Genomic DNA, 12,197 nt, shown 5'->3' on the forward strand with positions numbered 1-12,197 from the left:
CATTTGGGCATTTAAAAGCGCACTGGCGCTGTTTGCTGACTCGCTTAGACCTCAGCAAAACCAATATTCCCACTGTTATTACTGCTTGCTGTGCACGCCACAATATCTGTGAGTGTAAGGGGGAGACGTTTATGGCAGGGTGAGAGGTTGAGGCAAATCGCCTGGCCGCTGGTTATGCGCAGCCAGACACCAGGGCGGTTAGAAGAGGAAGGCGCAGTGCGCATCAGAGAAGCTTTGAAAACCAGTTTCATGACTGGCCAGGCTACGGTGTGAAAGTTCTATTTGTTTCTCCTTGATGAACCCCCCCACCCCCCCACCCCGGTTCACTCTACTTCCCTGTAAGCTAACCACCCTCCCATCCCCCCTTCAGTCACCGCTTGCAGAGGCAATAGTCATTGTTGCTTCACATTCATGCATTCTTTATTAATTTGTCACCCAAATGGGGGATAGCCAAAGTAGCCCGGAGGGGTGGTGGAGGAGGGAAGCACCGAGTGGGGTGGTGGAGGAGGGAAGCTTTAAAACTTATTGAATGCCAGCCTTCTGTTGCTTGGGCAATCCTCTGGGGTGGAGTGACTGGAGGCCCCCCCACTACGTTCTTGGGCATCTGGGTGAGGAGGCTACAGAACTTGGGGAGGAGGGCGGTTCATTACACAGGGGCTGTAGCGGCAGTCTGTGCTCCAGCTGCCTTTCCTGCAGCTCAACCATACGCTGGAGCGTATTAGTTTGATCCTCCAGCAGCCTCAGCGTTGAATCCTGCCTCCTGTCATCACGCTGCCGCCACCTTTCCTCTTCAGCCCGCCACTTACTCTCTGCAGCCTGCCACCTCTCTTCGCATTCATTTTGTGCTTTCCTGCACTCTGACATTGTCTGCCTCCACCTATTTTCCTGTGCTCTGTCAGTGTGGGAGGACAGCATGAGCTCAGAGAACATTTCATCGCAAGTGCTTTTTTTTCAGTCTTTGCTGTTTCAGTCTCTCTCACCTTTTTAGTAATTTCTTCAAATGGATTGTGGAGACAAGTTGGGGTGTTTTGTGAATGAGAGGGTCCAGGCTGGTGTCTCTAGTCCTCTTCAATATGAGAATCATGGGCTTCTAACTGGTGGCTGTATATTTTGCATTTGATTTGGTCACTGTCTGTGATCTTCTGGGTTCTTTGGGGATCTGACTATCCCGGTTTCTCAAGGAAAGTGGTATATATCTGTGATGTCCCTTCACTATTAATGCTTGTGCGTGATATACCTTCACATTATCACCCAATCTCAGACCTAGGCAAGGTGATTGAGAAGTCAGCGACTGTTCAATTTCAGCTTCATCTGGACAGTCAACTTTCTGGCTAGGTCCCAGACTAGGTTCCTGGCTTTCTCTGGACTTGAGCTTTTCAGGATCATGAATAGAGTCCTGCTGGCCTTACTTTTTGTGTTAAGCCGTATTCTGTTTGTATTACATAAAATTAATTCTCTTTTTTGGTGCTATGTATACTTTGGGTGTGTTACAGATTTCTTACTCATTGCAGTAGTCTCACTACCCACCTCTGGCAGACCTGAGTGTTCGGACTTTTACATATTGGCAACGTTTTTGTAACTTATCATGGTTGTCAAGTATTAAGTTTTAAATGAGAAACTGATTATATTCACTTCCTGGTTGCTGCAAATAACAATGCTTTCTGTATATAGAGCCCCTTCACTGTGTGTGTGGTGTTTGTATCTATCAATTAAAGCTTAGTAAATCTATAGATGTTGTCTTCTCTCCCTCATTCCCCAGATAGCTGCCTGATGTTCTGAGCTTTCAGATAAAGTATTTTTATTGAAAGGCATAAGTCATCCACGTACACCTCTCTAGAAAGCTTTCTTTTTTTTTCCCTCTAGACCAGAGGTTTTCAACCTTTCTCTTTCTGAGGCCCCCACCAACATGCTATAAAAACTCCACAGCCCACATGTGCCACAACAACTGTTTTTCTGCATGTAAAAGCCAGGACCAGCATTAGGGTGTAGCAAGCAGGGCAACAGCCCAGGGCCCCATGCCACAGGGGCCCCCACAAGGTTAAGTTGCACATGCTTTGTATTATGGGGAACTTTCCTGGCTTCTGCACAACCCCAGTGAGGTGGGCTAGTGAAAGGATCTGAGTCCTTGCTTCCACTTCCTTTACCCAGAGGCCTCCCTGCCCTTGAGGATTCCCCTTCCACTCTTCTGTCTGGAAGAGTCCTCGTAACCCCAACAAGGCTGGGCCCAGGATTCCTGGGGGGCTCGACTCCCAACCCTGCTGCAGTCACCTAGGACAGGGGCGAGGGTGTCCCCACTCCAGGGTACTCTCTCTGCACTGGGCACTTCCTTGACCCACTGATATTACATACAATTTAAAGCAAATGCAAGTTATTTAATCAACAATTAATTAAAAAAAGAATAAGGAAAAATGGGAAAGATTAAAGGAAAACACATCACCCCGCTCTGTGGCAGGGAACGTCACAAACAGTGTCTCTGGAATGTCAGGGCAGTTCAGTCTGTTCCTTGTAGGTCCCAGGCCTTCTTCTCAGGCTCTGGCTGTGCTGCAGGGATGCTGTGGATTGGACACTTGCTCTGGTGGTGGCCACACACCTCCGGGCTTTGGGTGGTTGGACCCTTCTTCCTAGCGTCAGCCCCCCATCAGGTTAAGATCCCCTTCCCAGTCTGGCCTGCAAGGACCCTTGGCTGGGGGTGTATTTCTGTGCTGGGCCCTTTGCCCAGGGTTCCCCCTTGGCTCGCCCCAGTTGCTAACCACACCTGGCTCCAGCCCTAGCTCCACTCTTCCTCAGCACTGATTCTGCTGCTCTGCCTCCAGCCTCCTGGACTGCTTCTCTGACTCTGTGGCTGCAACTCTGCTCCCAGCACAGAATCTGCTCTCTCTGGGCTGTATCTCTGGCCCCGCTGGCTGGCACAGCTCAGCTTGGGCCCTTGCTCTCTGTTTGACCCCGCCAATTCCAGCTCACACGGAGGATGGGACCCACCCTGGCCTCCTGACTTCCTGATTAGCCTGACCGCCCTGTCAGTCAGACTGACCAGGAGCATTGGCCTCTCCCCATCGTTCCTGGGGACTGTTAGTCTCAGTGTCCTGATTTTCCATCGACTCTTCCCCTTTCTTTTGGTACTGGGAGCTAGCCAACCAAAACACCCCCACTGAGCCTTAGTAAGGCGACAACAGTCCCCTTACATTAGGGAGGTACTCCAGCTGTCTCCATTTGGAAGATGTTGATCAGTGTAGGTTCTAAGTGCCAGAAATAACTTTTTTTTGACAAAGGGTTTGTGGTTAAAAATTGAATTTTAGACTAAAAGCTGGTTATTTGCACCAGTGATACTCTAGGCAAATTGAGGTGTGGTAGACCAAGGCTTCCAGTTTCTAAAGTATTGAAAGGACTGGATAAAATGGCTCCAGATCACGTGGATGAGGGTTATAGTGGGAAGACCTATTATATGCAAAGAGTAATATGTACATATACTTAGAATCATAGAATATCAGGGTTGGAAGGGACCTCAGGAGGTCATCTAGTCCAACCCCCTGCTCAAAGCAGGACCGATCCCCAATTAAATCATCCCAGCCAGGGCTTTGTCAAGCCTGACCTTAAAAACTTCTAAGGAAGGAGATTCCACCACCTCCCTAGGTAACACATTCCAGTGTTTTCACCACCCTCCTAGTGAAAAAGTTTTTCCTAATATCTAACCTAAATCTCCCCCACTGCAACTTGAGACCATTACTCCTTGTTCTGTCATCTGCTTCCACTGACAACAGTCTACATCCATCCTCTTTGGAACCCCCTTTCAGGTAGTTGAAAGCAGCTATCAAATCCCCCCTCATTCTTCTCTTCTGAAGACTAAACATCCCCAGTTCCCTCAGCCTCTCCTCATAACTCATGTGTTCCAGTCCCCTAATCATTTTTGTTGCCCTCCGCTGGACTCTTCCCAATTTTTCCACATCCTTCTTGTAGTGTGGGGCCCAAAACTGGACACAGTACTCCAGATGAGGCATCTAGTAGAAATACACTTCTGGGGAATGGTATATATTTGTGGTTCACATGATGTGGAGATCATGGGTCAAATCCAGGATCTTGCTGCAATTCCTGTTTGGTTTTTCTTAAATATGAAAACCTGCATCTTTAACGTTGATACCATAACAGACACATCAGTCTTGGGGCAGTAGAATGTTTGTAAACTACTGAATGGTCTACCTTTTTTCACTTTTTCTCTATTCATGCAAAAACAAAGCAATGAGGCATAAGCGTCAGTGCAGTGTTGGGCAATTATATTGAGTTGTGTTGATTTTTCTGAGTTAGGATGGACAGAAGTTCAGCCAGCCAGGATTAAGTTAATTGCTGGAAATTGCGTTGCTCATTACTGTTTGCACTGCAGTAGCAGCTAGGAACCCCAGTCATGGACCAGGGCCTCATTGCGCTAGGCACTGTACAAACAGAACAAAAAGGCAGTCCGTGCCCCATGGTGTTTACAGTCTAAGTGTAAGGAAATTCTCATTGCTATTCTGAGTACACAAGCATATTAACTCTACAAGTATGTAACACTTAAAAATATTTCAATATATGGTTTGACAACTATTAGAACTTCTGATGCTTGAATTTGACAAACACTCAATGCCCATCAGGGATGGATTCATCAGCTTTGGTGTTTTGTGATTCATTTACTGTGACACTGTTACTAGAGGTAAACAATTGCACTCTTCCTTAGCAAATTTCTGTTTCAGTACATGGCTGTGTTACATTTCTGAGTACAAACTGTTAAGCCATTCTGCGACAAAAGCAGAACAATTTAACTATCTAAGAATTTTATTTTTTTTCCCCTCAGATGTACACTTGGAATTGGAAGATCGACTAGCAAAATTTATGAGGACAGAGGAATCTATTATATACTCATATGGATTTGCCACAATTGCCAGTGCTATTCCAGCATATTCAAAGCGAGGGGACATAGTGTTTGTGTAAGTAACACTTATCTTGCAGAGATCCCAGAGTAAAATTTCTGTTGGGGGGGGGGCTAGTGGGAGGGGGGAATAGTACTCAGATCTTGAAGAACTCCTTGATTGTGTGTGTTCAAAAGTCTGGTATTCTTTAGCCAGATAACTGCATCTCAACATAAATTTGTACATTTAATGTTCAATTGTTCCTGAGACGCGTACAGTGCAGTTTAGAAGGAGGGATGCAAAGATGGCTATTTGTGCTGGCTGTGTATTAAGCAATTCCCCTGGCTTAAATTAGAACATTTTGAAACTCACTTTAACTTGCATCACCTACTGGTGAACTCAATGGGTCATGGTGGGGAAGTCGTAAACGAACTCTGTGCCCCACAGGGATGATCCTAAATATGGCATAGCCAACTGCAGGAGAGCCACTTCTTGTCAGCTGCACACTGCAAAGCAGCCTGAACTGAGGAGAGAATCTGGAACATATTTCTAAAGTTGAATGTCTACAATGAATAGAAGTTGTCATGAAATGGTTTAAGCTTGATCAGTAGGTTGAAAGTCAGACAGGATTAAAATGAAAAAGTTTAAATGTCATAAGAATAAAAGGAAAACTTTAATAAAACCACTTTGTAGAGCAATTTAACCTTGTTTGTATAACAATATTTAAGATGTAAACTGATCAGTGGGCCTAAAACTCCTATCTCTTCTGATTTGTTCTTCAGACCAAATTTGCTAGCTTTCAGTTGTTGCTGTTACCCAAGAAAATCAGACTTTGGCAGTGATTGCCACCTAAAGAGGGAACACATGTCCCCATGTATGCAAGGAACAGCAAGGTTGCAGTGGTTAATTTTCCTCTATTAGCCATTGTGCAGTGTCGTTGGAAACTCATTTGAGATGGGCAGGTTTTTCTATCTTGCCTGCAGGGCACTGATGCCTTCATAACTGTTAGAAGGGTCAGGGGAGAGAGAGAGGCCAGCCCAGATTGACAAATTAAGTCTGACAACACTCATGCCAGTCTAAATCCTGAATTGTCTATGGAAGGTGAGAACTCAGGTACATGCTTTCTCAGATAGTGGGGCTATAGGTCACTTAGATATTCAGATGCTCTGTCATGCCAAAAATTATCATAAGACTAATATTATCTTTGAAAGAACTAATACTGTGACAGAGCAAGAATTTTAATCATAAGCAAGATTGAATGGAGCAGCTTGAAGGCAAGCTTCTCTGAGGTACTGAACTCATTCCGAAGAGACTTGAATATTAAATAAAAATAAAATTTCTGCTGCCTTCTGGTTTCCCTGTGACATTTCAAGCTACACTTACCTATATTGCATTATGGCAATCACTTACTTTCCCTCTTTACCAAAAAAAAAAAAAAAAAAAAAAAAAAGGGGGGGGGGGGTTGTACCACAAACTACACTTCTGATAGAAACTTACGAAATTATTTGCAGATCACCATTGTGGCACCTGATGTTTTACAGAGAAATAGGATGATGAGTACATTACCTCAAGGAATTTGCAATCTTTATCTTCTAAAACAAAATCAGCTTACTTCAATTTTAACTTTGAACATCTAGTTCTACTCTAAAAATCGATTGACACTTTTAAAAAGTAACCAGTTCCATTCCTAATTGCATATCTTAATTTCCACCTAAAACATACTCAACTTTAGAAAAAAACCCATTTACTAGGTAAAGTATTTTAAAACAGTGCTTTAGACTTGGGTATGCTTTTTAAACATTGCTTTGAAGCAGTGATGCCTGATGCATAATGGTTTGCACACAGTGCTTAAAGGAAAAAAATCTGTAGATGGTCTAGAAAACCTAAATCTTTAAACCTGGTACATTGCAAAAAATTTGAAACTTTAGTTATAGAGCTAACTGCATCTGATAAGAAGTCAGGACCCAAATGTACTATCTTTGTGATTCTAGCATGCTTAAAAATGCATTAAGTTGATGTGTAGAGAGTCTAAGCTTGTAAGTGATAACATTTGTTCTTGTTATGGGCAAAAATAACTAGTTTATAGAAATCTTTGGAAGTTATTGTATTAAATACTGCTGACAACTTATGGTTACTTTCAAATTACCTCACTCACACTGTCAATTAAAATGAGTTGATGACAATCTGACAAGCAATTATTGCAGTAGTATGGAGAGCAGTTGACAAAATTGGTATCAAATGTCTAAAATAACAAAACAAAACACTTCAAAGTTAACGAAGAAAAAGTGCTTACTAGCTGAATGCTTTCTTTGGGAGTTAGTAAATCTTGCCTCTCCTATCATGCAAAATGCTTCTGCAACCACAAAGCTACAATAGAAAGGTTCTGCTGGATAAACAGAAAAGCTTCAGACCTAACCTCTTTCCTCCAAAGAAATGTATCCCACTTTGTGATGAGAAAATAGGCTGTATTTAACTTAAATTGTATTCTGCGAGAACAAAAACCTATGCAATAAATAGCAGTAGACTCATGGTTAAGGCTGCATTCCCTAACTTGTTTCTCTTGACTTTTTAATAAAAGCTGCAGTTTGTGTATTCACATTTTAAATTAAAGCAAATTAAAATGCACTGCACTGAGTGATCAGAATATTTTGAGCTTGATATGCTGAATTCATGCATATTTATTCTTTTTGCAGTAAGGCTATAATCTATACTTACTGTGGTGTATAAAGTATGGGCACCATATGTGTAGCTGCATGCTGCAGTGAGTCAGGCTGCATCCCTGTTTGTCACTGCAGCGTGTAGCTACGTGCGGCAGAGCTGCCAAAGCCTTTTACTGTAGCCAGGAAAGGCTCTGGCAAGGAAGAGGCACTGCTTGGGCATGCAGAGAGCCTGTGTAGGACATATGACCTAAGCCTTCAGGCATGTAGGGCACCCTACTTGCCTAAGATGTGTCTCACTATCTACATTGCTGTTTTTACCCATGCTACCTGGGAATGTGGTGTCTGTACCTTGCACGCTGCCCTAAGAGTCTCTGCTTCAGTAGCACACCGTATTTATCACTGACAAAAAAGGGGTATTCATAGCATCATGTTATGAATCTGATGTTTGAAAATTTAAATTACTATTGTTCAGTATGTGCAGAAGGAGGGATTTCCAACTTCAAAAGGAATTCTGGGTATATCCAATTAAGAAATTACCAAAAAGCGTAACTTAGTTGGGGAAGAATTACATATTCATCTTTAAGTCTGAAGAAATGGCTTACCAGGCCTGGAAAACTGGGACAAATGCTCCCCATAGGGTGAAATGAAAGAGGAAGAATGAGTATGAGTACTCTTAAGACTGGTAAGAGAGGTCAGGCACATCCTCAGACTTGAACCAATGAATAATTGTAGGGGTATTATACCCCTATTGATGGAATGTTGGTCTTGGGAATTATGCCAGCCTTAACTGCCACAATGAAAAATAGGTAACCACAGAATAAGCCTGATAGTCATCCTAGGTGCAGAGACAGTAAAATGGCTTCTCAATGGAAATAGTTACATATATTTGTTGTGATTTCATATGAACAGTTCAGTATAATTTGGAAACCAGAAAATACTTTAGTATGACTTCTGTGCACTGATCCTTGATTTAGAGAGAAACTCTAAATTGTACATTTCACAACTAAAGTGTAAAGATGTCTCTACATAGCCGCAGAGGATAACAGGTGTTAGAAACCAATTTTAAATTATTTAAAGTTGTGTGTAATAAAACATAGATTTTATTTATACACATAAGTATACAAGGCAGTTTAAAAGTAAAGCAGGCCTAAAAAGGTAATTGACCTATGCTGTTATTTAAAAGTGATTAACAAACCAAGTGCAAAATGAAAGAGTATTCTCTGTTTATAGAGATGAAGCTGCCTGCTTTGCTATTCAGAAAGGATTACAGGCATCTCGAAGTAACGTTAAGTTATTTAAACATAATGATATGGCTGACCTTGAGCGACTTCTGAAAGAACAAGAGATTGAAGATCAAAAGGTAAAATTTCTTTGTAGTCTTTTGCCCTTCTTAAGTAGGTTGTATATTAGACTACGAGTACTGGATCTATTCAATTTGTTTTATATAAATCCCTGCTGATTGCTTAATTTTGCTTATATAGTTAAAATGGATTTGGCTGCTGTGTTCGCTTACCATAATTGTATTAAGAGTAGGTGATGGAGGTGGTCGCTAAGGGCTTGTGATTTAAATGCAGTTTTTTGTACCTATACACTTTTATTTTGAAATCTGTGTAACTGCCCCATCCCAGGGGTGACACTGATTAACTATCAGTTTCTAAACCACTATAACTAAATCCGTACCAAAACTGTTAGAACAGCCCTAACTTTATAAATAAATAATTATAGGCCAGAACTATAGAAGAGGTGAGATGATTTTCCTCATGTACTCTTCACATGCTCCCTCTTTATAAAAACTATCATTAGAGCCAAATATGATGATGAAATACTTCCATTCAAGCAGTAACTTGGGAGGATATTAAACAGCAGCTGCGAAAGCTAGACCTCTTTAAATCAGCAGGTCCAGTTAACTTTCATCTGAGAGTTTTAAAAGAACTGGCCAAAGGGCTCTTTAGACTGACGGACTGATGTTGGGTTTTATTTTTTATTTATTTATTTTTTAATAAGTCTTGGAATACTGATGAAATTCTAGAAGACTGGAAGAAGGTTAATGTCGTGCCAATATTAAAGGGTAAACAGGATGACTTGGGTAATTATAGGCCAGTCAGTCTGACATTAATCCTGAAGAATTAAAGACGAGTAATATAATTAATTACTGATCAATATGGGTTTATGAAAAAAGTCTTACCTTTTTTGGGGTTACATGTTTAGTTAATAGAGGAAATAGTGTTGATAGACTATTCTAACACCTCTGTAAAGCATTTGACTTGGGCTGCATGACACTTTGATTAAGAAACTAGAACCATGCAAAATTAACATGGCACACACACTTGATTTAAAAATGGCTGATAGGTCTCAGCATGTAACTGTAAATGGGAAATCATTGAGTAGGTGTGTCAGGTCCCACAAGGATCAGTTCTTGGCCCTGTGCTATGTAACATTTTTATCAATAATCTGGAAGAAAATATAGCTTTGAGTGATAGTTTGCAGATGATACCTAGATTGGGGGAGTAGTAAATAATGAAGAGGACAGGTCATTGATACAGAGGCAACATGGATCATTTGGTGTAAGCTGGACCAAAGCAAACAGTGTTTCAATTCAGCCAAATATAACATCCTACATCTAGGGGGAAAAAATGCAGGCTATGCTTACAGGATGAGGGATTCTATCCTGAGAAGCAGTGACGCTGAAAAGACTTGAGGGTCCTTGTGGATAATCAGCTGAATGTTAGTTTCCAGTGTGATGCTGTAGCCAAAAGGGCGAATGAAATCCTTGGATGTATAAACAGGGGAACTGTGAGTAGGAGTAAAGAGGCTAGGTAGTGTATGCTTTTGGCACTGGTGCGACCACTGCTGGAATACTGTCTGGTTCTGATGTACACACTTCCAGAAGGATGTGGATAAATTGGAAAGGATTCAGAAAAGGGCCAGGAAAATGATTAAAGAATTGGAAAACATGCCTTATAGGCATGACTCAAGGAGTTTGATCTGTTTAGCTTATCAAAGAGAAATGTAAGGGGTAACTTGATGGGTCTATAAGTACAGTAAAACCTTTTTTTAATCTGGCATGTTGGGGAAATGGGGGGTCCTGGTAAGTGAAAAATGCCAGTTAACTAAGAGGGAGGGAGTTTGGGTGCAGGGCACAGTCTTTGGGAGGGGTTGTGGGGCTAGGGGTTGGGTCACAGGAGCGAGTGCAGGGCATGGGCTCTGGGAGGGAGTTTGAGTGTGGGAGGGTGCTCTGGGCAGGGGGTTGGGGCACGGGAGGAGATGTAGGGTGCCAGATCCAGGGGGCGCTTACCTCAGGCGGCCCCCTGCAAGCAGCGACCTGTCCCTGCTGCTCCTAGGCAGAGGCACAGCAGGCAGCTCTGAATGCTGCCCCTGCCGTAAGCACTGGCTCCGCAAATCCCATTGGCTGGGAACCACAGCCAAAGGGAGCTGCAGGGGCGGTGCCTGTAAGCAGAGGCAGCATGCAGAGCTGTCCGCCGCGCGTCCGCCTAGGAGCAGCTGGGACATGTTGCCACTTGCGGGGACTTACCCGAAGTAAGTGTCCCTCCCGTGCCCCAACACCCAGAAACCCCTCCTGATCCCCCTCCCGCACTCCGAACACGGAGCTAGGGAACCACACGGACCCCGGTAGCGAGCCTGCTGGCCTTGCACCAACCGAACTATAAACCGGACTTTCTATGAAGATTAGAAATGCCGGTTTATAGATTTTTTTTTTTTTTCCTCAGTTGGTACAGGGCCAGATAACACAGCTTTTACTGTCCCTACATAGGGAACAGAACTTTGATAAGAGGGCTCTTCAATCTAACAGGTAAAGGTATACAAATCCAGTCTCGACGTAAGGTGCATATTATTAACTGTGAGGATATATCTACCATTAGAGCAATTTACTGAGCATTGCGAGAGATTCTTCCATCGTTGGAAATTTGTAAATCAAGAATTGATGTCTTTCTAAAAGAGAGTTCAAACAGGAACTAATTCAGAGAAGTCCTAGGGGCTTTGTTACTCGGGAGGTCAGACTAGATGATCACAGTGGTTCCTTCTGGCCTCATAATCTATAAGAATATATTTGAGGTATGTTATAAAAGGGCCTTTGTAACAGGATTCTGTTGAGTTGAAATTGACTGCAGTAACCTTATGCTGAAAAGCCTTCAAGTCTTTAAACTGCACTGTTTCCACTTATCTTTTCATGACAAAGAGGAAGTACACCCTGAATGCTGTTCACAGCTAAAGGAGCATTTCTACTCTCTGTGGTAGAGGCCTGGTCTCAAAATATACAGTCCTGAATTTTATTCCCTTAGTGTAAGTATGCAGTTTAGCTGAATCGGTGGTATTCAGTCCCTGATTTGTTACACAGAGGCACAGAATCTTAAATACAGCAACTTTAAAAATAATATAGCCAAATGGCCAACTGTAAGACACTTAATATGGTTATAAGAGCTGAAATACTAACGTCCAACTAGGGATATAAAAGTTTTTTTCAAAACAAATAGTTATCTTAATAGAAGTTTGTATTTTTTGTTGAACAATTCATATGTACTGAAACATACATTTTCTCTGAAGAATCCTCGTAAGGCCTGTGTAACTCGAAGGTTTATTCTGGTGGAAGGGCTATATATGAATACTGGAGATATTTGTCCTCTTCCAGAATTGGTAAGTG

At 42.3% G+C, this 12,197-nt stretch overlaps 1 protein-coding gene across 2 annotated transcripts in view; it reads left to right on the forward strand.

Moving 5' to 3' along the window:
• The window catches only part of SPTLC1 (serine palmitoyltransferase long chain base subunit 1), a 51,127-nt gene that overhangs the window by 21,752 nt on the left and 17,178 nt on the right, over nt 1–12,197 (forward strand). For both annotated transcript variants that reach the window (XM_074953083.1, XM_074953084.1), the window contains 3 exons: nt 4,823–4,955; nt 8,768–8,897; nt 12,101–12,190. In XM_074953083.1, the coding sequence (XP_074809184.1) occupies nt 4,823–4,955; nt 8,768–8,897; nt 12,101–12,190 (353 nt within the window). The remainder of the gene's footprint in view (nt 1–4,822; nt 4,956–8,767; nt 8,898–12,100; nt 12,191–12,197) is intronic.

Source organism: Natator depressus, chromosome 5 (genome assembly GCF_965152275.1).
Source record: "Natator depressus isolate rNatDep1 chromosome 5, rNatDep2.hap1, whole genome shotgun sequence".
Classification (NCBI taxonomy): domain Eukaryota; kingdom Metazoa; phylum Chordata; order Testudines; family Cheloniidae; genus Natator; species Natator depressus.